A 27,851-nucleotide genomic window follows, 5' to 3' on the forward strand; every position below is an offset into this window, starting at 1 on the left:
GCCGACTGAACATACGTAAGGTACCATTTTTAACAACAGGCAGGTCTACAAGCTTTGTGGGTGTAATACATACATTTTACTTAGAAAGCAAAGAGGTGCTAGAAGAGAAGCAACACTTTCTGAGAGGAAGAATTAGTGGACGTATCCAAAAGTAAAAAAACGGACTTATCAGTTAATTGATTTTTTTTTTTCCTACTCCTTCCCCCATTTTGTTCTGCCTGGTGAAAAGTGTTGAATTGTTTCTTATACCTCTTCCGTGCGTTTTCACATCTCTTCTGCCTCTCCTCTGTTAAGGAGAAAAAAACAACCTCACAACTACCCTTATCTTATTTCAGTAGCTGCCTTGAAAATCTACTGTTTTGCTAGATGTCAGGCTACATAAACTTGCCCAAGGTTGCTGCAGGTGTATTGTGCTCAGCAGGTCAAAAGGGCATGTCAGTGCCATGACTGACTCTCATTGAACGGCCCAGAAGACCCATCAGATTACCCCTTGCAGTTTGCCTCCTTTTTTACTGATGCCAATATTATTCCAGGTTTCAGCCTTGCTATTGGAAATAGCCAGACATCTGGTTAGCTCATTGTTTTAGTACTGTGAAACAGTTTAGAGTTTGTAATAGATTTATAGAAATAAAAACCATTCTGTGGCTTTAGGATCCATGGTTTGACCCTGGAAAGAATTACAAATAAAAGGCTGAAGTTATGCCTCTGGGATACAGTGGATTACTGAGAAGTTGAACCAACTAGTTTTCGTAAGAACTGGCCATTTTTACCAAATGTAAGTGTTGCATATTAATTTCCAGGTATTTGTCCAAGATGGACAGAGGTGAAGAAAGGCTGTATTTTAAGAAAGGGCTATCACTACTGCTAGGCACAGAATTGGACTGCAGACAATGTGAAGCTACTCAGGGCTTCAAGAATTGCTAGAAGGAGCTCATATGCTCAGTAAACTACTCCTGGGAGCACAGCCATTCTAAAGTTGTTGAGAAATGCCAAAGGAGCTTGATAGTCTTAGGTTTAAGCAGAGGCCAGTTAGGTCCAATTTACTGGGTAAGCTAAAGAAAACACACCTTACTTTCCACCTGAGAGATCTGAATGGAAGCATCTTTTCATATTATATTGAAATGAAGTCTGTTTTCATGGAAAATGGTAGCAAAATAGTTAAATCCTGCCTGAAGCAAGAGATGAAAAGAGAAAGCATGGGAAACGAGATCACTAATGCAAAGAAGACCCACAATAATAGCACATACAATTGTACCAATCTAACAAATAAACAGAGAGTAGTGTAAGATTCTTTTTATTAGACTGATTCATAAGGAACACATGACTTGCAAAGCCATTCAAATTACTTTTTGTCCAGCCTGGCTGGACAGAGAAGACTTTGTGGCTTTGTAAGCCAATTGTGAGGTTTTACTACTCTCTGGCACCATGAAGACATTCAGGATCCTGAGACTTTTGTATCACATGAAACTGAGTAATGTGAAGGCGCATATTCTTAGTTTCAGCAAAAGCACAGGTAACAAACTACTCATTCCTATTTTTGTTGTTGCAGCAGCATAGATGTAAAGTATTCCACACATTTGTCATGCTAAGAAGTGGAAGATAGGATTGTTCTTCATTTCTAGACTCCAAAATAAAAAGATTCAGGTTAGCTGTATTCCTAACAGTAGAAGCTGGTCATGTATTCAAGGCAAAAATAACTCAAAGAAAAAGAATCACAGTTATAAGGGACAAAAATACATCACCAGAGCTTACACAGTCTCAACAGGAGCTAAAGCATATTATACCCAGCCTCCATCAACTCAGTCTCCAGGGAGGGTATTCTTCAATTCTTTTTATATGAACATACTGTTGAGGCCCATGCAGTAAAACTCCTAGCGCAGAGAAACCACAAGAATGTAACTTGATACTGAGACACCCATTAAGACTGTCTAAATACAATCTTAATCAGATTGTTTCCCATCATGCAAAGATCCATGTAAAGTTTTCTACACTCCATAATTTAGTAATTGTCTCCTTGCTTCTTGTTACTTCTCCCTCTACTCCAGGAAAATGCTGATCATTTGCAACACTACTTCCTTCTGCCACTCAATCCTTCCTCTGGAGTGCCTCCATGCAGTACGATTCCATAGATCTCTACGTTCATCGTTGCTCTTCCATCCTCAGAATATTTGATTGCTCTTGCAGGGCCATGGCTCCTAGATAATAGCTGAAAAGTTTGAGAGTTTGTTCTGTTCCATGTTTAATTTAACTAAAAAGGATTTGTGTATTCTTGGCCATCAGCAAGAAACTGTCTTGCAGGTCAGATTTTCAACAAAAACATTCCTGTGTCCATCCACTGTGCGTGGGCTGAGAGGTAGAGGGAGGAAGGAAGACTCAGAAGGGACAAAATGGTTTTGACAGCACCAGAATTTGTACAGCGTCTAAAGGTGTGGTTACGTTTCAGTCTGTCTCCAAAAATTTGTATTGAAAAAATTATTTTAAATTCAAGTACAAAGGATTTTCCCCCCTTACATTAGAAATGCAAGTGAATGAAGGTGTTTTATTTTTGAGCCACTATATTGGATTCTTTTTTGGTTAAATCCTCTGCATTCTGGTATCATATAAGTTCACTTCAGGAACTAAATAGATTTGGGTTGGTAAGTAAGCTAAAATTGTTTCTTGGATATACAGTATTTCATAATGTGTATTAACTGGTGTGGCATGCTGCTAAGACAAACCTTGCTTCCTAAGAAATTTCAAGATGATAGCAGAAGGGTTCTGTCATCTGAACTAGGACAGCAGTGCTCTTGTTGAGAGCATATTACTAGCTCTTCCACCAGTTCCGAGTTTTGCAAATAAATAGAGTCTCCCAGGGAGATGATAGCAACACAAACCCAGACCTGGCACAAATCTTCTGGGCCCTCCTAGCAAAGGTACCACACTCATTATTCAAAGCACAAGGCTTCTCATCCTCCCCAGGCAGATAGCGGAAGAGCACGGGAGGTCAGGAAGTGCCTGCAAAGGAGGTCATGATTGCTGTCCTACCTTTTATCTTGCTGTTGAAAGATTCACTTTTGACATTTTATTGAAGACAGCCCTTGTGCAACCTCTCCCCTTTTTTCCTTTGCACACCACTTGATGTCAGCTAATCTTTGCTTATTAGATAAAGGGGGAAGATGTTTATTCACCACAGTAGCAGCTATGCAGACAGGCTCAAGACCTGTCACAAACACAGTAAGGTCTGTGTTTAACCTTACACTGATAGAAAACATAGTGTCACAAGATAAATGTCAATGAAAGTGGTGCTGAAGGCTGATCCTATTTATTATGGGAAGTGAACAGTGTTATCAAAGCTGCCAGGTATAGAAGAGTCATTTAGTACAGACAACTTCAGTATCTTTGAAAGGAATAAAATGAAAAGAACCCATTCAATTATTGCCAGGAATGACCCTTTACCCTCCCCCAAGACAATTATTTTAAGTGCTGGAAGGAGAGGAAATAGCTTATTATTTTAAGTGGCTTGAATTGCTTTCCATCCCTCCCAGATCTACTGGGAAAATATTTAACATGGAATAAATACAGTGGAATCAATAGTCTTCCTGTTGTCAGCTTTTAACAGTAACTTCACTAACACTTATGGCCAGGGATCAAGGGGTAAAAAAAATTCCTAGGCTGATTTATTTCCTGCCTAGATAGGTCAAGCACACCAAAACTGTAGCACATTCCCAACTTAGTTACATGCAATTTTCAGCTGAAGATCTTAATTTTATACCCTTGTTAAGTATAAACAAACTGATGGCAAACACCAGTGTCTATTAACATCAACCGAAATAACCTTCTCTGTCAGTGATGGTCTTTGGTTTCATGTGAAGTGGAGATCTATTCCAACTGTAGTAAGCATGCAGCACGCCTCCAATCTCATTTCAGCCTCAGCACAGTGGCTCTGTGCCACCATCCAGCCAGCAAGTTCAACCAGGGTAGTCTGTAGGTCTGTCCCAATGACCCCATCAACCTAATTTTGCCTGTTTGTCTCAACCTCAGTCCTTGACTGATCCCTAGCCCCAATAGTCAGCCCTAAAATGCTCTCAGCTATTCTGTTTGCCATTTTGGATGCAGGTCTAGCAGCATGATTTGCTCTGAACCCAAACATGTCCAAAATGTAGATTTTAGCCTGTGGGATGTTTTCAGCTGCTAAACCAATTTCTGCTAATCCAAATTCTGGCTGCCAAACCAGCAGATCAGTCATTGCTGGTTTGAGCCCTCATCTCATAATAAACTAGCGACTCCTGGCAGTCCCTATGGCTTTTATAATTTGATTTATTTCTTTTAATATTGATTTTATTTAATATTTTTTCTTTAGACAGACAACCTTAATCCAGATTAGCAAACCTGTTCCAGACATTATCTATACCCTAGCACCCACTTTCCTACAAAGCATCCCTTAAAGCCATGCACTTTAACAAGTACTCAGCAATCCCAGTCAGGACCACAGTGACCTATATTTAAATGCCTCTTAATGACCATAGCTACCTACCCTTCCCTGTCACCTTCACTAACAGTTATAGTACTGTACACAATTACTCAGTCTGAGCAAAGTCTCTAGTTACAGCACTGGCTGCAGATGTACAGCTCAGGCAAGTAATCCTCATTTCGTGCAGTCCATTACCAGTGTCCACCCCCATACCCTGAGCAGGTGTGACCCTGCTAGACTTAGCCTATCAACAGTAATCTGGAATTACATACACATGCACTGTGATACCTCCATTGCTTTACCTTAGCTGATGGTGCTTGCATAGCCTAGACCTAGAATTAGGTAGTTAAGACAAGCCACAGTGAGCATTAAACTTATCTAAGCAGCCCCATGAAGCCTAACTTTCTAACTCCAGCTGATCCCCTCCTACTGGCTTGAATTGGTTAATCCATAGCTTGCCTTAGTTAGGCAAATAAGAAGATTAATAGCTGCTGATGACAGCAGTTATCTAGCAGGGCCTGTAGCCTAAATCACCTCTCCTGGTGTTTCCTGATCCTAATTAAACTCTGCCTGCCTCCAGAGAAGAGCCAGATTGCAGCCTGATGAGGTGACTAAGCCTAAAGATCAGGTGATCACATTTAGGTTTGATTTCAGGCTAAGGTTAATTGCATCCAGCTGATTGTTACCACCACAGACAGAAATTTTGCCAGGTGGCTCTGGATGGGTCTGTGAAGTCTTAAATATGGCCAGATATATTAAGCCTACTTTTCTTATCTTCATGAACCCTAACTGCAGTTCTTGGAGAATCTCCTAGCACCAACCTTTCCCCTAGCTGATCTGTTCTATCTTATGCTTGTTTCTCTGATAACCTGTATCTAGCAAGGTGATGTCTGAAAACAGTGATTTTAGATGGAAGAACACCATGCCTAGCCGTAGTTGAAGAATGTGTCAGCCCAAATTCTAACCCTAGAATAGATTTAAGAATTTAAATTATCTTTCTGCTTTGTATGGATGTTACCCTCTGTGCTTCATGAAAAGAGGTCCAGAAGCATGGTCTATGCCAATTAATAGCCTGGGGCAGAGAGATGTGGAGGTTATACAGGCTGACTCTATGTGCTGTTTAGACATACGGAAAGCCTTTTGACTTAGGCAGTAATGGCATTTTCCTTACACAATGATAAATTCATTCAAAACCCAGGACCTTTAGGGAAGTATGTCTTCACTTAAAAATACATGGTGTTGTCAAGTAAATAGTTATGCAAGCATTTGGCTTTTGAGGCCACAAAGTATGATTCTGAAATTCTGTTTTATTTTTAACATACAGTCTTTGGTCTATAAACTCTTTTCACTGAAGTAAGTACAAGTCCAGAAGGAAATACGATACCTCATTGACTAGTTTTATGGCATCATAGATATCCTTTCAGACCCTCATTGCTATGGAGGAAGCAAAGCAGTCAAAATGCAGTCATGCTCTCGCCCTTTCCATGGTATCTTGGTCTCATTCCCCAGGCATCAGAGTCATGTCTGTGCATATCAATAGCGTACCCATCTCTCAGGGACTATCAGCAGCGTATCCCCTAGGTAGCTTCAAGTGAAAATTCAGCGCCACCAACATCGAGTGGTAGATCACAAAAATTTCCCTCTTCTCTTCCAGATGATGCATACGTGGCACAGCAAGGCAATTTTATTTGAGAGCTGCCGGACTCCAGTTGCTTCTCTGGGGTGGAAACACAACGCAAGCCAGTTGAGACACCAGAAGCTGCACCTGAAAGTGCCTGAACACAGGAGCTGAAGAGTGAATCCTCTTGTTAAAAGCGGGAAGCTGACTACGCCTCAGAAAGGGTTGGAGGGCTGCACTGGTCCCTGCAAAGCGGAGGATGCAAGGCACTGGCAGCGCAGCCCTTCCCCGGCCACAGCAGCACTCGCTCTGTGGTACTGATACCTCATGGCACGGTGGGCACCGGCCGCGGCCCCGGCCCCAGGCTCGGGGACCCTCGGCCCCTCTCGGCCCCTCCACAGCCCCGACCCTGAGGGCAGCCCTGGAAACAAGGGCTGCGCTGGCTGCTGCATCCAGCTGCCGGGGGAGGCCCGTGAACATCCACCCAGTGCTGCGCTGTTCTCCTCCTGGGATTTTAGAAGAGGCTATTGCCCACAGAAAGGGGCGATTGGAAGAGGCTGTTTCAGTTAGGGTTTGGAGCTTTTGAGAAAGTTATTAGTGGGCACGGCACACTATTTTTTGCACAAAACACGTGGATGTCAGACAACAAACAAGATTGTTTGCCATCCTGAAAAGAAGGCTGTGCTAGGGTGATAGAGTAAGAGCTACTGAACAGAAAGACCCATGCAGGAGGGAAACTGCAGCTGTTTAAATACAGGCAAATATTTCCATGATGGACTACTCATTACTCCTTTTTTAAGCATCTTCCCAAAACTTGATTAAAGCAAGCAAAACTCATTTATGTCTTAACTCTCATTTCCCTCTCTTTCTTATTATTTTTTTTTCTTTTTTCTTCCTCTTTTTTTTTTCCTTTTCCCTTTTTCATTTGTCAGCAAAGCAATTAATTATCCTACTTTGGATGGAAGTTTTCAAGTCAAGACTTTCGATGAAAATATTCTTCCAGAAGGCAAAGTTTCCCCTCAAATAAGTGAAGTTCATCCACATGCAGAGGGCCTGCTTTCAGTAAGACATGACGCCAACCATCACCAGTCCTTTGAAAACTCAGATAGTGAACTGACATGATGCACAAAAGTAACTTTCCCCCTGAATGAACCAGCAATAATTACTGTCTTCCTCTGTCCCCTGTTTATGGAGTTCTCCTCTCCAGCTCTCCAATACTGGCACCACCAGTAACTCTTTGCAGGTTTCCAACCTGCAGGCTGATAACATATTTGAAAAGCAAACTCTCCCTTTTCCTGACCCATTAGCCTCCGTGCTGCTGGGCTGCATCTGAATAAGGGCTGAGAGAGGAGGCAGAACAAGAGAAGTCTTTTCACAGTAAAAGAGGGTGAACCACTGGACAACCGCCAGTCAGGCCTGGGGAGGCCCTACAGCCTCACATGACTTGAGCAAATGTGAGAGCTGAGGCTGCTGCTCTGCAGGATGTAAAATGCAAGCCCTGAGGATGATATAGGACGTGACCTTGAGATGTCAAGCTCCACAGCATTCGTGCCAGATATCCAGTATTGGTTGATTAGCAAGAACAATGTTTGAACTTTGCTTTCCATGTTGTTATCCTTCGTTGACCCTCATTTCACTTCATCTCATAGCTAAGAGAACAGACTTTATTTTTCCTGCCACTTCACTAACATCTGAATGGTAAGAGCCGTAATGAACATTTATGGCTATTTGCCTCTAGATCAGAAATAGTTTTGAGGTAATTTTGTGCAGAAACAGCACTTGCTGTCTGTGATGACGCTGAAATGTGAAGTACTCTCTTCTCTGACCCCAAATCTTCACTCCTAGAAAAGACATTTTAAAAAGTCCGTTAAAGGTAATTATAACAAGCCTCAGACTGATGACAGAACATGTAGAAAAGTTACTCAAAAAGGAAACGTCATCAGTGAAATACTGTTTCAGTCTCTTTTCTGTAGTTCATGGCCTAATTTAGCCTGTTTCCAAATTATCATTGATTAATAATTACCATACAAGTTTTCAAGAATGGGTGAACAGGTCTCTCAGGCGGTGCGACTGCAATCTCTTTTGCTCGCCCTTGCAGAGAATATCACAGGGGAAAGGCACAGTGGCAAGAGCTGCACGGTGGTTCACAGGGAACCTCGTGGAACAGATGTGCTCCAGAGCATTGGGGTTATCTAGGTTACCGCTAGCACCTACACCCAAACCAAACTGAGGTAAAAATCCAGGGCAGTGTCTGCCCTTGAGTGAGTGGTGTCCAGCTGAAAAAATTGTATCTGGCCAGTTTTATGCCAGCTTGATCGTTATCAGTATCACTTTTCTGAATTCTTATTCACTTGAAGAAGTGTTCTTTTTACAGGCCCTGCTGCTGCAGCTGCTGAGTTATCCTCCCAGACTGCCAGAAGAAAAAACATTAGCAGTGCTAAAAGGACAAATTCTGATCATAAATTGCTAATGTAAAATAGCATCAGTGTTTGGTAGGCCCTCATTTTCTTCTTGCTGGTAGATGCAGGGATAAAAAAAGACAATACGACAATCACTTCTCTGTCCCTGTTAAAAATAAATAAATAAATAAATAGATTACTTTCCCCAGTGGACAGCATTCACTTGCTGTTGTGAACCAGTAATTGCGGATACAAGACAGGCATGTATTGTTTCTGTTAAGGATTTGTTTTCAAAATAATGAGCCTGCAACAATTTAAATAGCATCCCAAAGAAAAAAGAACCTAGACTGCTCTTGCAATAGGAAACTGAGGGAGACAAATTAAAATACCTTTTTTTAGAAAACTGCGTTTAGGATTTGAAATGACTTTTTAGTTAAGGCGTTTTCTATTCCACGTCAGAAAAGAAGTGGGACTGTTGGGTGAAGTGACACCTTGTGGCAAGCAGCAGACCTTGCCTGCGGCAGAAGGCCCTTTGTGCACTCCCTGCTTGGGTGTGGGTGCAGCACAAGGGAATTTTACTGCCAGCAATCTTGAAGCCACGGTATAAGTAAAAATATGGTTCCTAAGAAGATGTAAAATGAAAATTTCACCTAATTTTACACGTGAGACTTTTGCTTTATGCTCATATTAAAGGCAATTGCTTAGTAAGTGCTAGCAAGGGTGATTTTTTTTTTCCATATAAATTAATAAATAAGAAGTACAGATGATCCCTGTGATCCAAAGTCCAGTTGAAATCAGCATCTTCACTTTTGATTCATGCATGACGTAATAATACAATCACTTGATACTATTTAATCTTATTTCATTCTTTGTCTTTAACTATGCTGCTCATACTGAGAATCATTCCTACATATTGATTTGTAGAAGGTGTTACAAAGAGACAAAATTCCACTTGCAGGCCTTAGGTGCAATGATATTGTCTGGAGCTACTTTTTTTCTGCTATATTATCTGGTAATCTAGGGAGAAATATTGTTTTTCCTACAAACTTCGAGCTTAATAGCCTGAGACCATTTCAGTTACAACACAACTTTCAGCTTCTAAACATTTTCTCCCCCTCCTGTCTTCTCCTTTGAGATATTTTCTTCAGAAAAATTTTCTTTAGCACAAGGCCTTTTTTCTATATCAGTAGTTTTCTCTCAACCTTTCCAAACCGAAGCAAAATAAAACCTAATACCAGTAGTAAAGAGGCGGGTTGTGTGGACAGCTTAAAATCCTCTTAGGCAGTCATCCTATCACCAGTTCAGCCTCAAATTAAGGATGTTTAATTCTGCAGCATTGCTTCTGCCTTCCTTTGCAGCTTCCTTTGCTTCAAGCAAAGGACCATGGGTCCCTGTTGTACTGAACAGGGGCACTGACTTCAGCAAGATACCAGTCCTATTCCTTGAAGAGCTCTTACTAGTTATAAAATCCAAATCCATGTTGGCTGTTTGCCAAAGGTCTTAAAGTCAGTTTCTGTGTACGTGAAAACCTAACTTACTGTAAAATTACTGTTTAGATCCCCTCCTTTGCCCCCAGCATTTGAGGGGTGAAAGGGGAAAACAGATGCACATTAATTGGAATTGGCAGTGACTTACCTTAGATACCTCTGGGCATTAATGGTGGGATTGGCAGGATGACAGAAAACAATGCACACTATGGTCTATATTTAAAAATCTACACAGAAATCAATCCAAGGTTTATTTTAGTTGGAATTGTGCTATTTTAATTTCCTCCAATGTGCAGCAAGAGGCAAATATTGTGAACGCCATTTCCCTTTCCCTTTACCATAAACCAGCACAAGAACAAAGCATCTGCTAAAGCGAGCACTTTCATTCTAAACTGGAGGTTAAATGAGATTTCAAGTTACAGTTCAGTTTTGAGACAGGAGATCCATACATTTTGCTCCAAGTTAATATTTTGAAAATAAATGTCTCAGTTTTAATCAGGCTTCCTTGACAAATTATTCTTTTGGTAGTCAAATGTTTAGATGGGAGTCATTTTTTGGACAATAAAAAATATTAAGATGACAAACTGAATACACCTCAGCAATAAATCTTGTTTTAGGAGTCATTCCAATTCTATGTCAAGATAAAGCCATCATTAACCAGTGTTGCTTAGCCCATGCACACATAAGAGAGGTGAAACTTTTGGGCTTAGAAATGCTTCTCTAAGTTATACAAATAGTTCAGCTTTGTGTTCATGCAAGTTATGATTTTACTATCCACCATTAAGGGGAAGTTAACTGGACAGCCTAATTGCCCACCAGCTTCCACTAAGTTCTCCAATCTGGCTTTGAAAATCTTTACTTTCATGTAGAAATACCAGTTTGTAAGGGAAATTTTTCCCTTGATGCTGCCTTTTTTGTAGGCAGCAAACTTACAGAGTCTTTTAAATTCCAGGATATACGGTACATTTATTGAACAAACTATGCTACATCATATAACCAACTGCCTTTGCTGTTTTCACACTAGTATCCCATTGGTGGCATAAGGTTTTCTGTTATAACCTTGTTTGCAATGCTTTTTTATTCCTTACTGGAAAATTTTGCATGTGGGAATAAAAATTCATGTTATTGGAATGTAGGGGAAGAGGGGACCTATCATTACTGTGCTGTTTCACTTCCTCTCACCTTTCTTCAAATCTTAAAGTTCACAAGGTATTTCTTCAGGTTATCTTTATCCCTCAAGGTTCTCTTCCAGTACTGTCCTAGGGGTGATGACTATCCACGCAGTGTGGTTTTGTTCATCAGCAACTCTCTTGAAAGAACTATATAAGGCTGATTCAGTCTTCATAACTCTGCTAGTAAAGGCCTACAGGGACCATATAGCCCTGGTACTTCCTTCAATACTATAGCATCATCTCTCCTCTGGTTATGTCTCTTCCCAGTCTGCAGATCCTATTCCAATTCCTAACTTTTCAGGCTTAAGCACATGACACTATATCAAAGGCTTCAGCATCAATATAATTCCTAAATAAAATCTTTGAATTATCTTATCATAGAAAGCTATTAAGCTAGCTAGCATGGTCTAACTTTGATAAATCTGTGCCATATATGATTCCAATTGTATTTTCATGGTTTATTTTGGAGACTGTCATGCTATTGAGTCTAAATTAATAAGCTTGTAGTTGCACAGAACATTTTTACTTTCCCTTTCCCATAAAATATTGCTGCTTTCAATTGCAAAATACTTCAGCTGACCTGATAAAATTATTCAAACATGTTACAGACGGACTTACAGTTTTGTATATAATTTTTAGGTTCTTGGATGGAAATTACCTGCTGTCTTGATGCAGATATATTGTTCAGTTTCTGTCTTGTAAGGCAATTTCTGTCTCATTCCACAAGCCTTTAACTCTTTCTGTACAAGATTAGCATAGTTCATCTTCCTGAAAACAGAGGTCGACTATCACTGACATAGAAAAATGTGTCTGGATCATGCTAATCTTGACTCTGCATTTGTTGCATTTGCATTTGTATGGTCAAAGAACCTTTTCAATATTTCCTTCCCAAGGTCAAATGCAGCTTTGGCAGCTTTCTTTTTATTTCTAAAATTCCTGACTGTAGTTCCATTTCTCTCTTGCATATTCTCAAAGCCTCTATTAATATTGTCTGGCGAGAACCTGAGTTACTGTTTCATTATTTAAATTCACTAGTTACTGTCTACTAATTTGCTTTTTATAAGAGAAATAAATTTCAAAAGCCAAACTCAGATGCTGTTAGAGAATTAAGGCAAATAAACATAAAAAATCATTAACAACCGTAGTTGTAGGGGATACCTAAGAGGCCTAAATTTTTTTTTTTTTTTTTTTTTTTTTTTGTGATACAGTAACTGCAATCTAAATCAAAACAATAACAATATGTCATTTCATTAGACCAATAACTATTTGTGGAAAAAGGGTCTATCACCAATTACATCCATGGATTTTTGTTCCCTTAGCATCATTATGACTATTTATTCAGCATTCTCCAAATTTTACATAAATTATGCAGTTCTAATTTGTGTGAGAGTTTCTGTCTGACAACACTTAGAGATTTCTGCTCATATTCCAATCTGAGGCTCCTTTCAGTTTTTTCCTTAATGATGCCAACCCTTTGCTACCTATGCCACAGTTGCTTTTGGCATGGTTATCAGTTCAACATGAACTTAGCTCTATTTTCTCATCATTTCCAGATACCCTTTACAGCTGCCTTATACAACCCTTGTATGAATAAAACTTTGTGAGAAGAACAGGTAGGAAATGTCACAATGAGAAGTGACATCACATGCTTCATAATTGCTGCACCTAGGACTTCTCAGTGAGCACTTTTTTTCCAGCTTTTCACTTTCTTCCTTCTCCTCGTGACTTCTGCTACCTACTCTTGCCTCCACATAACAAGTGAAAGCCTGTAGTTATTACACACTCAATTTTCTGGTGTTCATTTATTTTTCCTAATTTTCTCATATGCTGGCCATTTCAGATTTCAAACCTAAAACAGATTTTCCCCATCAAATTAGCTCAGGAACAGACACCATGCAGTTTCAATGAATGGCAGGAACTTTTTCTGCACACCCAGACATAGTTCGGAGTACTGCAAATAGTGACCAAAGAAAGAAGGACTTGTGAGACTCTTATCAAGAATGGGTCACACACACAGTTCTCCACTTTCCCTCCCCCTCTAATTCCTATGCTTGCTGTTCCTTTTCTTTTAATTCTGCTATAAAAATCTACCTTGCTTCCTTCATTTATTTGTGGCAGCTGTAACTAGCAGGCAGTTCTCCTCATTCTCTGACCCACAAGACTTATGGCCTGTTCAAAACTTGAGTGTATGCTTTTGCTTTAAGGATATAGTGTCTTTAATAGCTAATGTCCTTTGCACAAGATCTGGTCTTGCCATGCAGTTTTCCTTCTGCTATCAAGCTTCTGGATGCTACTTTTCATCCACTGAAGTAAAAACACTTAATAAAGGAAGCTCTATTATCTTAATTTTATAAATGAGTTGAATGAGTCACAGAGGTAAAAATATGCTAGCTAAGAATATTCAGCAGGTCAGTAACAGAGCTAAGAATAAAATCCAGGTCTCTTGACCCCAGTCCAAAGTACACTGGATCACCCTGCTTTAATCCACTGAAATCACTAAAGTGGATGACTTGTTAAGTTGCTACTCAGTACAAGCAAAAATGGCAGAAACAGGCATTTAAGTTGAAATCCAAGCTGCTGCTTCTGTACCTGAAATACTGATTGGCTAGACTGTAAACCCAAAAGCGCAACCCAAAAGACCTTTGTCTAATTTACTTTTGTGCCATGAGTGCCACAGGTGAAAGTTTTCTTTGTAAATATCAGTTATGTGTGTAAATTTTTATTGTTGTCCATGCCCCATGCTTGGTAAGATGGGTTAAGATCATAACCCATCTTCCACTCATCTAGCCAAGAGTACCTGTCCTACTATTTACATCATTCTCAATGTTTAAATTCCATACCTCCTTGCAACTGAGTAAGTGTGCTTTGAGTACACCTGGTACTCACTGAGACCACTGAAGTTAACGCAACACGTAGAAGGCATGACCCTCGCTTTTGCCTAATAACTTAGTACGTAGGAGAGCTGCCTCAGACTGAAGGAGCTCAATACAAATTACTGCCATTTCTGTTGAAGCTGGGGTCAGACAGAAGGAGACACAAGAGAGAGCTTGACTTTATAGTCTGATAATTAGACCGTTGAGTACATGATGTGGGATTCATTAGTCTGAACCCACGAACATCTCTGTATGTCAGCTAATGACTGCTAAATTAGATTCAGTAAGCCATCATAGGAAAACAATCAGATGATTTATTGGTACCCAGTTATGATGAGAGAAAGGTGAGGCTTGAAGACAGATTCCTTAAGCCCTACCTCAGGCTGTAAAGGCAGGTGTCAGTTTGTTGCCCTCCTACTTGCTCATGTTGAATAAATTCAACAGCAGTTGCATATGACTATTTTTCCAAGTCTATTCTACAGCCTAATGCCTAGGGCCTTCTCTCAAAGTACAAGAGATGTGGGTTTAAATTCCCACAAGAGAGAATTGAAACCAGGTCTCATTGCTGGGGAGGATGACCTGCCACGGATAGTGAGAGAGAGAAAGGGAGTGAGAGAGTGAAAAATAAAAATAAAAATAAAAATAAAAATAAAAATAAAAATAAAAATAAAAATAAGGCTCCTGCCAGCTGTCCTTTCAAATAGATGCCCCCTTCAGGCAGCTGTGTTTGAACATACATCTGAAGCGTCCAAATGCTGGAGTGGCTTCTTGGTGGTGAATCTCTTTTCACAGATCCACCTAAAAGCAGCAATAAGATCAAAACTATGTTCTGTGAATAAAGTTGGATTTCAAACACTGTTCCCCTCAGAATTCCCTTGTAGCTCCCTGCCTGGCATGCTCCCTATTTTGAAACACATTTCTGCTCGCCTAGCCAAGGTGTCTACTTGTATTTTGTATTCTGCTTCTGTCCCATTCTAGACTTGAGCTTTTCACAAAACTACCTCATAAAAGAATTCTGGGTATAAAGGCTAGATGAAGTCAGATGACATCGTCTGTCAGCAAATTAACTAAATTTTACCAGATTTTACAGAAATATGCATGAAAGAGGCTTGCAGGTGAGCCCTGAAGAATTAATGGAATTCTGTTAAAATCAACACAGAATTAATATTGCAAAGGTGACTTATTGATGCCTAAGTGTATGAAAGAGGTGAAGCCTGAAGCAAACATATCAAGACAGCTGACAGTTTATGCTCTTTATTTTAAAGCAGATGGATGACCACCATTTATAAAATACAGCAAAATAAACAGTTTCAGTCAGATGCGAAAAAGTGCTGTCTCTTCAAACAACAGACTGGCTTGGGGTTGATATGCCATCATAATCATCTGAGTAGTGCTGATACTGGTCAGTAAGAAGAGGCTGGTGCAACTCATCCTTATTTTTCTTGACACGTACGATACATGCAGCAGCAGCAAAGATAATTGCAACAAGAACCAGTGCAGTCACTATTGCAATAGTTATCATCTCTGTGACACGGAGAGCCCGACCTATGGGAAGGAAAGCAAAAGGGAAAGTTATTAAAAGTAAATATCAAGTGTATAGATAAACATCAGAGGGACAGACCAAAGCTCAGTATCTGTCATATTCAATGAGATGTGAAGTAGAACTAGTTTAAACTTTGGTTGGTAATATTTGTTCCAAAATCTGAGAAAATTTCAGTCTCTCTTGTTACACTGTAAAAACATTCCTGTACCTTTCTTCTGCTGTCTGGTTTGTAAGAGATTTGCATTCTCTGCAGTGATTTAATGGAGGCATATTATATAGGAACAATGACCTTCTGCAAGGTTTAGATCCAAATAAAAACTTCTCCAAAAATTGAAGTGCATAGTGGGAGCTTCATGCAGGAACTATCTATCATCAGTAGCTATTTAGCTGTACTAAATCCCAAACACAACTGATTTGGAAGGCCAGGCAAGAAAAGAGAAAAAGACTTTTATGAAGGCATCAAATATTGTTTGTGAAATTTGAACCAACTTTGTTATATGATGCATAAACTTAAAGGGAGAAAGACATGATGAGAAAAAAAGAGGAAGCATCTAGGTTGGACAGTTTACCTGGCCACTCGACTTCATAGCTGTATCCCAGGTTTTCTGGTGCAGTAACAAACATTTCATCATTGGTAACTGGAGGCCAGAAAGGCACCATGTTGTACTGGCGGTTATGTCCAATAGGGGCATTCTCCAGTGGATATGTTGAGATATCTAAATTTGAAAGTCAAATCACACTTCTGTAAATAAAACCAAAATAATTTGCACTACTGCATTTTTTCGCAGCAGGATTTTGAGCACCTCAATTTTTTTGTTCCTAACCTAAGTTAATCTAGAAGGATTGGTTTTCCAGTGTGACAGATCCAGAATGTAGGGCTCTGCTCTGTCCAAACCCAAGACCACTAATGATATCTCTGTTTTTTAACAGAAACCACCAGTAAATTGTAAAACTTTCTGCCTGTGTTGGGCCTTTCATTTCTTCTCACATGGAAAAGGAGAAATATGTATATATGGGGGACTTGGAAAACCTTTTTGCTACAATCTGACTTTGTCTGATTGTAACAGTGATGAGCTCTCTCATGCAGTTCAGGAGGGCAGCTGATATGGACTCCAGTGGAATTATTTTGGAATGTTATGGTAAATTAGGAGAAAGTCGGCTGAAGGAAAAAAAAAAAAGGACAAAAAAAAAAAGTCATCTGGTAAGATGATGCAAAAGCTTGTGATATGTCATAGGTCATGTAAGTACCACAAGGGATACAATTGCTCTCTGATAGTTGATGTGGGAAAAATATGTGAGGCAGGTTGTGGAAGCTGCACAAAGAAGTCTCAGTTGTGCAACAGCAGCTGCCTTCTGTAGAAGAAGGAAGAGGTGGCTGGATTATCCTAAGAGGAATACAGTTTCTGCTTTGTGCAGACTAATGCGCAGACATTAGGATTACACAGAATTCTCCCCCCTCAGTTCACTGATGCCAGTCTCCTTCCTTCTTTATTTCTTTTTTTCTTCCTTCTTTGCAGTTCCTTCCTTCTGTCCTTCCTTCCTCCTTCTCCTTCACTTTCGCCCTTATTCCTTTTCTCTCTTCTTTTTGGAGTTAAAGAAGCAAGGGCAGCAACAGTGACCATCCTTTGAAATGGTATGGAAATGGTGATGGAATGCTGGTAGTAAATCACAAAGGTGGTCAAAATGAATTGTAAGGGTGTGCATGGCATCTGATCTTGTTTGAAGAGAAAAAACATAGATATTTAGTTCACACAACAATGGAATGTCCATGAAGTATTTGAACCTTCCATGGTTACACTATCTTTGCTTTATGGAGACAATGTATTTGCACATTTTGTTTTCTTGAATTGTGCATGGTGTCTCTGGCCAAGTCCCTTGACAGACAATGATTTGAAAATGGACGTCAGTGGGGTGAGGAAGGGAGCTTGCCTGTTATTACTCTGTCTTTGTTAACTATACGAGCTGTTAAAACTCCAGTCCTCTCTCCTAAGCATAGGGGCATCTTGCTGTCCCACAAGAAGCAGCTGAGCTCCTGTGACAACAAAGACTGACAAGCACCCATCTTGCCTCTGTCCGTGAATACATCTTACCTGCAGAATACCTTCTCAGCCACTCATCAAAAACAGCATCTGTAAATGTGTGCAGGAGGACAAAAATGGGATCATTTGGTGACAAATGAGTTTGCCCTCCTGTCCCATTCAAAAATAGATGAGCCAAGTTGTGAAGACTTCGAACTGCTGGGTCATATTTCCCTGAAGGATCACTGTACCCTGAATATGCAAACAAAGAAGAACACAAAAAATCCCAGTGAACATTTTGTTTGGAAGCTGCAGTCCCAGATGGATACTTTTTTCTCTGAAAGGCTGTCATGTTCTGTTGACTTGTTTAACATAAATGACTAGCTAATTCAGTACCTACCGGCATTTGAGAAATTTCCCTAGCATACATAATTTTCAGATTAAAATAGCCTTTACAAAAGAATGCTGAGAATGTGGAGTGCAAGGCTGCTGGGATCTAATTAAAAAATGGCCAAAATAAACCACATCATAGCATGAAAATAAAAGTATATATTTGGGACCTACATATCTTCAGCACAATGGAAATAGTTACGTGTGTTTTCTAACTGCTGACTTAAGTGTGTATATTTTGACATCTAACCTAATGAGCCAGCTGTTATGTTTCCACACATCATTTCCATGCTTACTGCAAACACATCTCAGAAAGCTTCACATGCTCTTTTTTTTTCAGTGAAGATACCCCATGTAACTCTGTTAGTGTCCAACACCTCGTAACCTCCATGTCAGATGTCAGATTCTGAAGCATCATGAAAACTTCTTCTGTTTTCAAGCTTTGTCCAAACTCTCCAGAGAGGGGTCCATACAGCTAATTGGCTAAAGCCATGTTTAGATACCTAGATACTGATAGCCCATTTGTCAGATGTGGTAAGCACCCAAAACTTTCATTTATACTTAAAAGGTTGGTGCACATTCTTGATTTTGTTCTCCAAGAGAAATAAAATGGAGCAGATCCTCCCTGTTGTAGGAGTTATGCCTCTTTGAAAGAGCCAAAGGATCTACAGGCCTGGCAGGGATCTGAACTGTCACTTGGTAATCTTTTTTCATGAATCCTAGTCTTTCCTGTTAAAAACTCTGGATTATTAAAGTGCAGAAGTAGTTGGCAGGATACTGGCTGAAAAGCATGAATCAAATCTTTAGGCTGGTTTTTGTGTTTGGGAGTGTGTGTTCACATGCCAGAGACTGAAAATTTGATTTTAAATGTGTAGAGCTTAGAGAAGAACGGAGTTATATGGTCCAGAGAGAAGGACTAACATGTTTAGCAGGAAGTCCTGTACCCAGACCTCAACTACTACTTCAATACCATTTCATTAAGTTCTACCAAGGCTTACAATTTGTTTTGCTTTCTTTTGTTTGTTTTAATTCAAACAAAAGACTAACTGCTATAAGCAATTGTTTGCTTCATTTAAGAATGCAGCTGCATCAATCCACAGGCAAGGGCTGTCTGTTTTCAGAGGTGGCAACCTATTACTAGGTTACAAGGATGTGATTTCAGCTAGTTTCTACTTAGTATACCAGTGACAGACTTTTGAGGCTTTTATGCATTTAAAAAACTGACATAAGCTATAAAGTAATTTACCAAGAGCTTATTTCCACTTAATACTAAGCTAATAATGCTAAGAACAATGTGTTCTTAGTGTCCAACAGACTGTCTCCAAACTCATACTTCCAACAGGAAAAATGGCAAGCCTACTCCCATGACTTATTTGTAGTTGTTCCAGGTCCTTTTATTTGCCGTGCTTACCTTCTACTGTGTTACGGAAACTGTCTGTTGAATTGGAATAGAAAGGAGGAGTGTCAAATACACCAACTTCCAAACACTGAGCAACATCCTCGGGCTCTGGGAGACGCTGTACCATAGGTCGTGCAACATTTCCAGCAGGATTTCTTCGGATGGGACCACCTTCAGTGCCTGGGGATGGAGAGAAGAGAGAAAACAATACTGGTACAAAACAGTAGGCCACAGAATGCATCCTTCTAATGACTGAACCATGGGGAAAAAAAATATCCCTTGCAAATGACACATAAACTGAATGTATGGGCCAGTTCTTCGTGTCAGGCAAAGAATCTGAATTTTCATGGGATCCTGTGTGCTGGATCCTTTGCACCAGGATTTAAAAAAGCATCTAGAAACCTCTTACTGAATTTTGTGGTTCTGTAAGTGCTTTGGGAAAATTTTCTATAGTTTTTCATTGTGATCTGTTGATGAGACTTAGGACAAAAGTTTTGAGGATGTCCTGGTAGAGTAGCTGGGGAAAGGACTATAGTTGATTATGTAGGTGACTAACCCAATATTGTGGTTTTCCCCTGTTTTTCCCCCCTGTTTCCATGAAGATGCAGAGTTGTGGCTTGAAGGTGGTGAATAAACAAGAATCTTGCTGGGTTTTTTTAGCTCTTGTAGCTGAGGTAGATGTGTTGCAATTCAATATTCTTCACACTCAAAACATGCTCCACAGTTAACATGGGGATTTGTTAGATGTTCTCCTTTTATGAGCAGAATGCCGTGAAGGTGATAAGTGGAGTAGTCAGAAGAAAACTTAAGCTTCAGTTAAGAAATGTCACTGCCAGATTTAATTATTAATGGCACAGGAGATGAATAGATACTGCATAAGAAGGAAAGTCAAAGCATTTAGGTCTTGCTCTGCCACAAGCTCCTGATCAAATTTTGAAGTGCTTGGTGCCTCAGTGCAAGACAGATAATCAATATACAGTATCTCAGTATCTCTGATAAATATCTCAGAAGACTGATGAAACGTGTATCAAGAATATTCAAAAACCACTTTAAGACTTTTTGGCTGGGAAAAGCCATTGCAATGTAAAGTATTATATTTATTTATTATTAAAAGGATTTTTCTCTCCAAATATTTGCCAGCAGTCATACTTACTGTTACAGATGGTTCCCAGAGTCTCATAGTCTTCTATATTTTCACACAGCACTCGCCACTGAGAGAAGATTGAATTCTGGCTGATAAGAGAGACATCAAAATTGCTTCTAGCTCCCATCAAGTCATCTGAGCAGATATCACAGGTGTTTTGTCCTGTTGCAAAGTTCCAGTAGGGCAGTCCAAAACTGGGGTCCTGCAGCATGTTCTAAGCCACATAAATATGGTGTTAATACATGTGTGCCCCATACAGGTATAATATTTACTGCTAGAAGGATGATAAAAAAGTTAAATACATCTTAGTAAGAGTCCGAGTACTGCCTCATGGAGGAGACAAAATCTATGGAAAATCTATGAAATCTATGTAATAGCTTTCTGTAGTTTTTCACATTGATGGCTGTGTTCAACAGAACATATAGTTGGACTACTGAATTGGGTTATGGTTCTCCCTCATTAATAAGACAGTACCTCTTCCATGAAACCATATTGTGAGTAGTAAGAAACAACACTTAATACTGATACCACATTTTTCCAAATATTTTTAGTGGCCTGTGAACAGCAGCAGTGTTTGTAGCACATGGAATAACTAAGCCAACTGTGGAGCAACTGAGCAGATGGAAAAGTAAGGAAAAGTGATACTGGCTCTTCAAATTGTCATTGTTTGGTTCCAGTGTGGGTTGGAGTTGAAAAGTTCTGGAGTGTGTCCTGGCTTCCAGTATTTATATACCAGGATGTGTTGGCCAGCCAAATTAGCTTAACTAATGATCACGTTTACTAACATAAATAGGAATATATATTAAATCACCAAGAGCTAGAACTCCTCAAGGCTTCCACATAATGAAATGCCACTGATGTCAAATGTAAGATTTTGAAGGGAGTTTATGCCTCAGCCTGATGCAGATCCATTGAAGCTAGTGGAAACACTTGAAAAGATTTCAAAAACTATTTAATCCTGACCTTGAAAACTTAATTCTCTCTTCTTTAAGAAGGATGGTGGTCCATAAAATAATATACTCCTTTTATGGATAGGTTCACGTAAGGAAAGGGAAACAAGAGAATCACTGATTTATGGAACAGAGTATAACAAAACACTAATTTGTCTAACCAGTTACACTAATTATAGAAATAAAATGTGATTCTGAATCCCCAAGCCATTTCTGTAATACTTTATTTAGAATTTCTTCTGCTTTGATTAGTCTAACTTAGTCAAGAATCAGACCCTTGATATTAAAAATAACACTGTCAATAACTTCTGTTGGTCCAATAAAATGCCTTCTATGGATATATCTATAATTTGTATCTATTTTTACAGGAGATTTTTATGTAACTTTTATGTTTTCCATTACTCTGATTGAAATATTATTTTTAACATCTCTATAACAATGACAGTCTAAAACCTAAATGCACTCTATTAGGTTTGGTATACCTAATGAATTACTGAAATTGAAGCAGAGTTATTTCAATTTATAGACAGAGCTGCTATCATTTTGCCTATTGGAATGTGGGGAGAAGTTCTTTAACTGCACAAATCATAGCATGAACACATGGCCTAACATTAACATGAACTTTACCTGCATGTCTCTTTCAAGCTGCAGTAGATGGTACCTATGCCACGTGACAAAAGCTGGTCCCTCATGAGAGAAATCAATTCCTCCAAAACTCTGCTGCCCTGCACCAAGGAAAGTCTTTCTGACAGAATAATAATGAGACCACACAAAGTAGTTATAAATTGAGATATTCTCGAATTGTGGTGTGTTGCCATCTGGTCCAAATATTTCCTCACGTCTTCGTGTGGCAATAACAATGTCAGGATGGATTGTCACCTTAGCTTGGTGTAAGGCATTCACAAAACGCCTCCTTTCTTCTGCACTCAGATCCAAAAGATTCCTCCTGACTGTGAGGGTACAGAGAAAGCAAGTTACCAAAGTAATAGACACTCAAGCCTGATCTCACAGGACTAATTTATTTTGCTCCTAATAATTCTGGGCAAGTCCCTTTTTCTTCAAGCAGTCATCCATTTTTTATTGGGGCAATTCAGAGAATATTGAGCATAAATAGCAAATGTTATTTATTACCAGAAAGGTTGAGCTGAATAGAAATAAAGCCCCAAACCTTGTGGGTTTAGTGTTTTTAGAAGTATTGTTACAGATTACCATTCCATCCTGTCAGAGAAATGACGGAGTTCTTTGTCACACAAACCTTTCAGAACTTCATCCAATATATGTAAGGTTTCCTGTTGTAATACTTTACAAGAAGAGAATACTGTATAGCAATTTATAATAATCAGAAGCTCTACCGCTTGACAATTTAGTGAAGAAGTACATTGTTTATGGTTGAACCATTGTAGGAAAAATGGCAGATTCACCAGTGAATTGTGAATTGTGAATTTCATGTAGCACAACACCTCTCTTTAATGTCATTACCTGCTGTTAACAACAGCCATATACTAGTCCTTTTTAGCAGTATATCTGAAAGCCATTTAAAAATATAATTTTCCACATATAGACAGTGAAACAAGTAAGAAAATTGGCTTGTTGAAATACCAGTATATCAGCAAGAGGAAAAGAGTCCACATCACCTCAGTTCCAGTCCAGCACTCTTTCACCTGGACTGAGATTTCAGGCTAAGTTTAGACTAACACACAGGTAGAAGTCCTTACAGCTATTCTTCAATATGCACTCATTTTCATTATAAAAAATACTGGGCTATTATTAAAGTTAAGCATGAATTTAGAAGATATGAAGGCACCAAACTGCATTTTACAGCTATTTTATGTGGATATGCCAACACTAATCCAATAATTATTTCTAAAGCCTCAGCAGCAGGGTCCAGCTCTATGGATGGACAAAAGAGGTGACCTCCATGTGGAAACTTAAAGCATAATAAGAAGCTAATTTCCACTATTTAAACTCAAGTTGTCATGCATGATAAATCTGGTTTGCTTAACATTTTACTGAGTAGTAAAGGATTTAATAAATGAGAAAAGTAAAAAGTGCTTTTGTATACCCTAGAAAATCAGCTAAAGCTGCTTTTTGCCTATCTCCAGATTTGCTTTGCTAAGTTTGTGTGTGCTAATATTTATTTCTTGGTTATTTTTCAGAGTCATCATTGTTAATGAGAACAAGCCAGAGCATCAGAGGGTGCAACCTGGCTTAGCAGATTCAATTCATGAGTCATACTTTCTGCTTTCTAGTTTGCTTCTTGGAGCTCAAAGAATTAATAAAATCTTAAAGTCTTTCCCACAGCCCTCAATAAGTTGTTTTTAAGGAATCTTAGTGTTAAGATTTTGAATTGGTAATTGATCCTTTGTAAACCCTTTCTGGAACATGCACTCATGTTCATGGAGCGTTTCCTATCTGGTGAAAATAATGGCAATGCTGATTTCTATTTCTGCAAGAGGCACTGCACATTTCTGCTAGAGACCTGTTGTTTCTCATGTCAACAGAATACATCACTCATTTGGGGGATTATGACTTTTACAGGATTTCAATAACACCTTAAAACTTTCACTAATAAAGACTGAAATCTTGTTCATTCAGACGGTTTTGACTTAAGGACAAGGATCTGTCCCCAAGCCTGCTTGTCTTTTTCAGTTTACCTACAATATTCAACATCTTTCCAATCCCACAAGGATTTTATAACCATTTAAAAAAATTATAGATTTCTGTTTACTGATGTTCTGGACTAAACTGAAACTGGAGGACTTTCAGAAAGACCCACCAGTCCCTGTGTTGATTCATCTGAACAGCTCATAGTCATGAGTCAAGGCTTTTAAAGACAATGACAGCAACTAGGTGAATAAAAATTTACAAGGCCAGGTACATAGTTTAAAAATGTATTAAGGGATTTTTAATCAAAAAAGCTGCTGTCACACTTAAAGTACTCACAAGGTATTAGACATGATATCTAGATGAGTATTATTCCCATATTCTGAAACACACAGACATGTCTATACACATTGTTTCACTCTTAAATAATTCCAAATACAATTTTTTCAGCTTAGATGTTCTATTCTTCAATGGACTTGGTTCTAATCCTGCACTGACTACAGGTTTTGTTTCTTCCTGTTATTGGGTAGTAAATGTAGGTGTTTGGTACACAAGCTGAACAACTCATCTATCAGCTGCCTTAATAACCCCTACGGCAATGTAGATTTGCTAAATAAATATAAGGGGCATTTAGTATTGTAAAGAAAAGAAATACGCTAAGTACATTTAGAAGCAGGCATTGCCAACAGGCAATTTTCATGTCATATTTCCCATGCTCTTACCTATATTGATTTGTTGGCTACAGGTAGGTCCACTCCAGCCAGGGCGACATGACCCACAGTTGTAACCAGAGAAGTTGCCATTGCACCGGCACGTTTGGTTGAAGAAGCGTATGGGCCATTGCTCACGGTCATCCCGCCCATCATGGATATACTGTGGGCCGTGGGGTCGCGAATCGACAGTCACCTGTACGCACCGGCCCCTCCCTGTAGACACACCACACCGGTCAGTACCTGGCCCAAACACAGGGAAATAGTCTGGGCAGCACATGCCGCTCCTCAGGGACTCGACAGTAGCACACTGGCGAGGAAACTGAGCTCCAGCTTGGCCAAGCATGCTAAGAAGCGGTGGCAGGGAAAGGAGCAGCAGCATGGGGAGCAGCATGACGGCAGATCCAGCAGAGCCGGCTCCTTCCGAGAGCCAGCTGTCCACACACGCTGTCTTCTCTCCTGCGATGGGACACCCAGCTACCTCTACAGAGAGAGAGAGAGAGAGAAAGATAGAAAGAAGAATAAAAACAAGCGATACAAACCTTCAGGCTACCCTTTCCACCCCAGAAAGTGCATCTGAACCCTGCACTTTGATACTCTAACTGGAAAAGCAAACAGCTCTGACTACAGACACTAATGTTCTTCTCTAATTATCAGCACAAAAGATAGTAACTTCCTAGAGCTATGTTTGCTCATTGACTTCTAAGTGCTTCCCGAATGTTCATTCACATTGTACACCTGCAAGCCAGATTTACTTCACTACCACAACATGCTAAAACCGGTCTAAGGCACCAATTTTTTGAACCTTTTGTTTCACCACCTCCCTACCCCCGTTTGTGCCTTTCTTTTCTGCATTTAACTAGAGTATCTTGTTCTCTACTCAGCAGTTCCCCTCTGTGTTCCCTTGCTCTTCTCTAATGGCAGCTCCACCAGAAAGTGAAGTTACAACGCTTCATCCATTGTACCTGTTCCCTCTTTCTGGTACCTCTCCTCTGCTGAGATCCTGTTCTATATCTGTACGTCCTGCAGCTGTGTCTAACACAAAATAAGCACTGCTAGTTTCTCTCCTGGTTCAGTCTGCTTACTAATCCTTCTTCTACCAACACAGTACAGCTTGGCCTCACCCTCCTTCTTCTATTAATCCCCTTTCTACTTCAGTGCATTTCCCTGGACTTTAAGTACTTGAACAGCACATGATTTCTTTCATGCTTATCTCCTTGTGATTTTACAAGTTTTAGCAAAGGTCAGAGACAAATACTTGAATTCAAAACAGAACAACTGTGAAGGTTTTTTTCTTTTTAATTACTTGCAAAGAAAGGCTTACTTGAAAACAGACAAAGAACACTGGGGAAATTCACATTTAACAGATATTTTTTTAAAAAATAAAATTTTTCAAATGGTATTTTGAAGATCAGGCTGAAGTGAGTGACGAAGATGTGTTATTTAGAAAATTAAACACTCCAATCTAAAGTTACAGCTTTGAGTTTAACTATTTCTTTTGATAATCACATAAAATGACAATGATCATACTGGAGTATCCTGAAATGCTAAATTCTGAGCAGGTGCTATGAAGAGTAATGAAACAAAGAAATAGAGAAAAACAGTCTCTGAAATGAACAAAATACTTCTCTATTTTTTGCAAGGACAATTTCCACTGAGCAAAACTGTCCCTATTCAAGATCTTACTCTCTTTCTGATCTATCAATAAGCATGGCTTTCAGTGGGGTAAGCATATTTTTTCAAGAAACATCTTAACTGGCACCAAGATAACACATTAACAAGTTTTCTGGGAAAAGGTTCAACCACAGTGTAACTGACATCAAGCAGAAAATGGATTACGTACTCCTTCTTCTGCTTCTCTATATGCAAGTCAAAGTATGAGAGTGCACCCAATTCTGGCAGGCTACAGAAATGGTTTTTTATGTGTTTATTCTTGCCAACCTGCCATGCACCACAGCAGTGAACCTTGCCAGCTGTGGTTTGTATAACCACACATGCTATAGCTTGCTTCAGTGTAATACTAAGGCTTTTAGTACACTTCTCCATATTTTTAACTCATTCTCCATTTGCATACAGGAATATTTGATAATCCTTAAATGAAACTCTTTCTTTTTCTGGCTTTCTTTTTATTCTCCTTGGGACACGTGACACAAATTCAATGTTATCACATCAGAAGGTAAACCAGGGCTAGTAAAAAAACTCTTGAGATTTTATCTGAAAAGAACTCTGAGATCAAAGAAGCAGCATACAGCTTTTAGCTATGAATATTTAGAAAATACAGCAATTTCACAGTAAACTTAGATAAATCCTGTTCCTTAGACAAAGCCCCAGTAAAAAATAGCAAACAGATATACTGACTGGGGTTGGCTGGCATCTTAAAACTCCCCTTTATAATGGTGGACATGATGTAGACCTTTTGTAAGCCTTCTGCATAGCCAGCACCTATGAATTTCGTTCAGCAGACTTGTAGAGCTGCACAGCTGAGGATCATTTCCCTTCTTTGCTCCCAGATGTTCCCTTGGGTTTCCTGCTGGAAATCTTGCTGAACAGTTCGGTGGTATGCAATCCCTTTTATAGTCTTTATTTTGATATTCTTGCCGTTAAGAGACTCCTGCTCCCCTCCTGTGCCTAGAAAGACTTGACCTTGGAGATTATCCAAATGCACAACATCTGTGTTTCTGTGGCTCTGTTCAGAACGGGCTTGTCTACATAAGCAAGGTAATGAGGAAAAAGTTGGTGTGTGCACCCCTAGCTCACTAATTGACTGTGTGGACTAAAAGCCCTGCAAAGAGAGTTAGTGAATATGCTAGACATTTGCATGTAGTTTGCAAAATTTTGCTGTGTAAACATTAGTGCTTGATGCTGAGAACAAGTCTCTATGCAGCCACATGAAGTTCAGCTGTGGCCTCTAGCCTAACTTGCTGGAGAATGTTATGAAAATATAGCCAGTTCTACTTCTGCTTGAATGGTCATTGAAAGCTGATGTGCTGGTTCTGTCTTACCTCATGCCATTAGTTATACAGTCAATCATCAGTTCTCTGGGAGCTACCCTATGGTATTTACTGAGTGCCCAAGATTTACAAATTCTTTAAAC

General features: G+C 39.5%; 1 protein-coding gene across 1 annotated transcript; it reads right to left on the reverse strand.

Moving 5' to 3' along the window:
- Positions 1-15,237: 15,237 nt before the first annotated feature.
- On the reverse strand, positions 15,238-25,887 carry TYRP1 (tyrosinase-related protein 1). The gene is made up of 8 exons (XM_010562088.1): positions 25,723-25,887; positions 24,770-25,240; positions 22,071-22,393; positions 20,503-20,707; positions 19,362-19,529; positions 17,633-17,812; positions 16,112-16,258; positions 15,238-15,544 (listed from the first exon to the last, which is right to left on the reverse strand). Exons 2-8 carry the CDS (start codon positions 25,149-25,151, stop codon positions 15,339-15,341), a joined length of 1,611 nt encoding a protein of 536 aa, XP_010560390.1. The 5' UTR covers positions 25,152-25,240; positions 25,723-25,887; the 3' UTR covers positions 15,238-15,338.
- Positions 25,888-27,851: the final 1,964 nt, after the last annotated feature.

Source organism: Haliaeetus leucocephalus, unplaced genomic scaffold (genome assembly GCF_000737465.1).
Source record: "Haliaeetus leucocephalus isolate CR32 unplaced genomic scaffold, Haliaeetus_leucocephalus-4.0 Scaffold154, whole genome shotgun sequence".
NCBI classification, from domain to species: Eukaryota; Metazoa; Chordata; class Aves; order Accipitriformes; family Accipitridae; genus Haliaeetus; species Haliaeetus leucocephalus.

Excerpts from the sequence above, each read along its gene's own strand:
- TYRP1 (XM_010562088.1), bottom strand. The coding sequence starts at position 25,151 with ATGCTGCTCCCCATGCTGCTGCTCCTTTCCCTGCCACCGCTTCTTAGC. Across the intron at positions 20,708-22,070 it reads AGCTTGAAAGAGACATGCAG|AACATGCTGCAGGACCCCAG; the intron begins GTAAAGTTCATG and ends TATGTGGCTTAG. Across the intron at positions 19,530-20,502 it reads TCTGGGAACCATCTGTAACA|GCACTGAAGGTGGTCCCATC; the intron begins GTAAGTATGACT and ends CTCCATCCCCAG.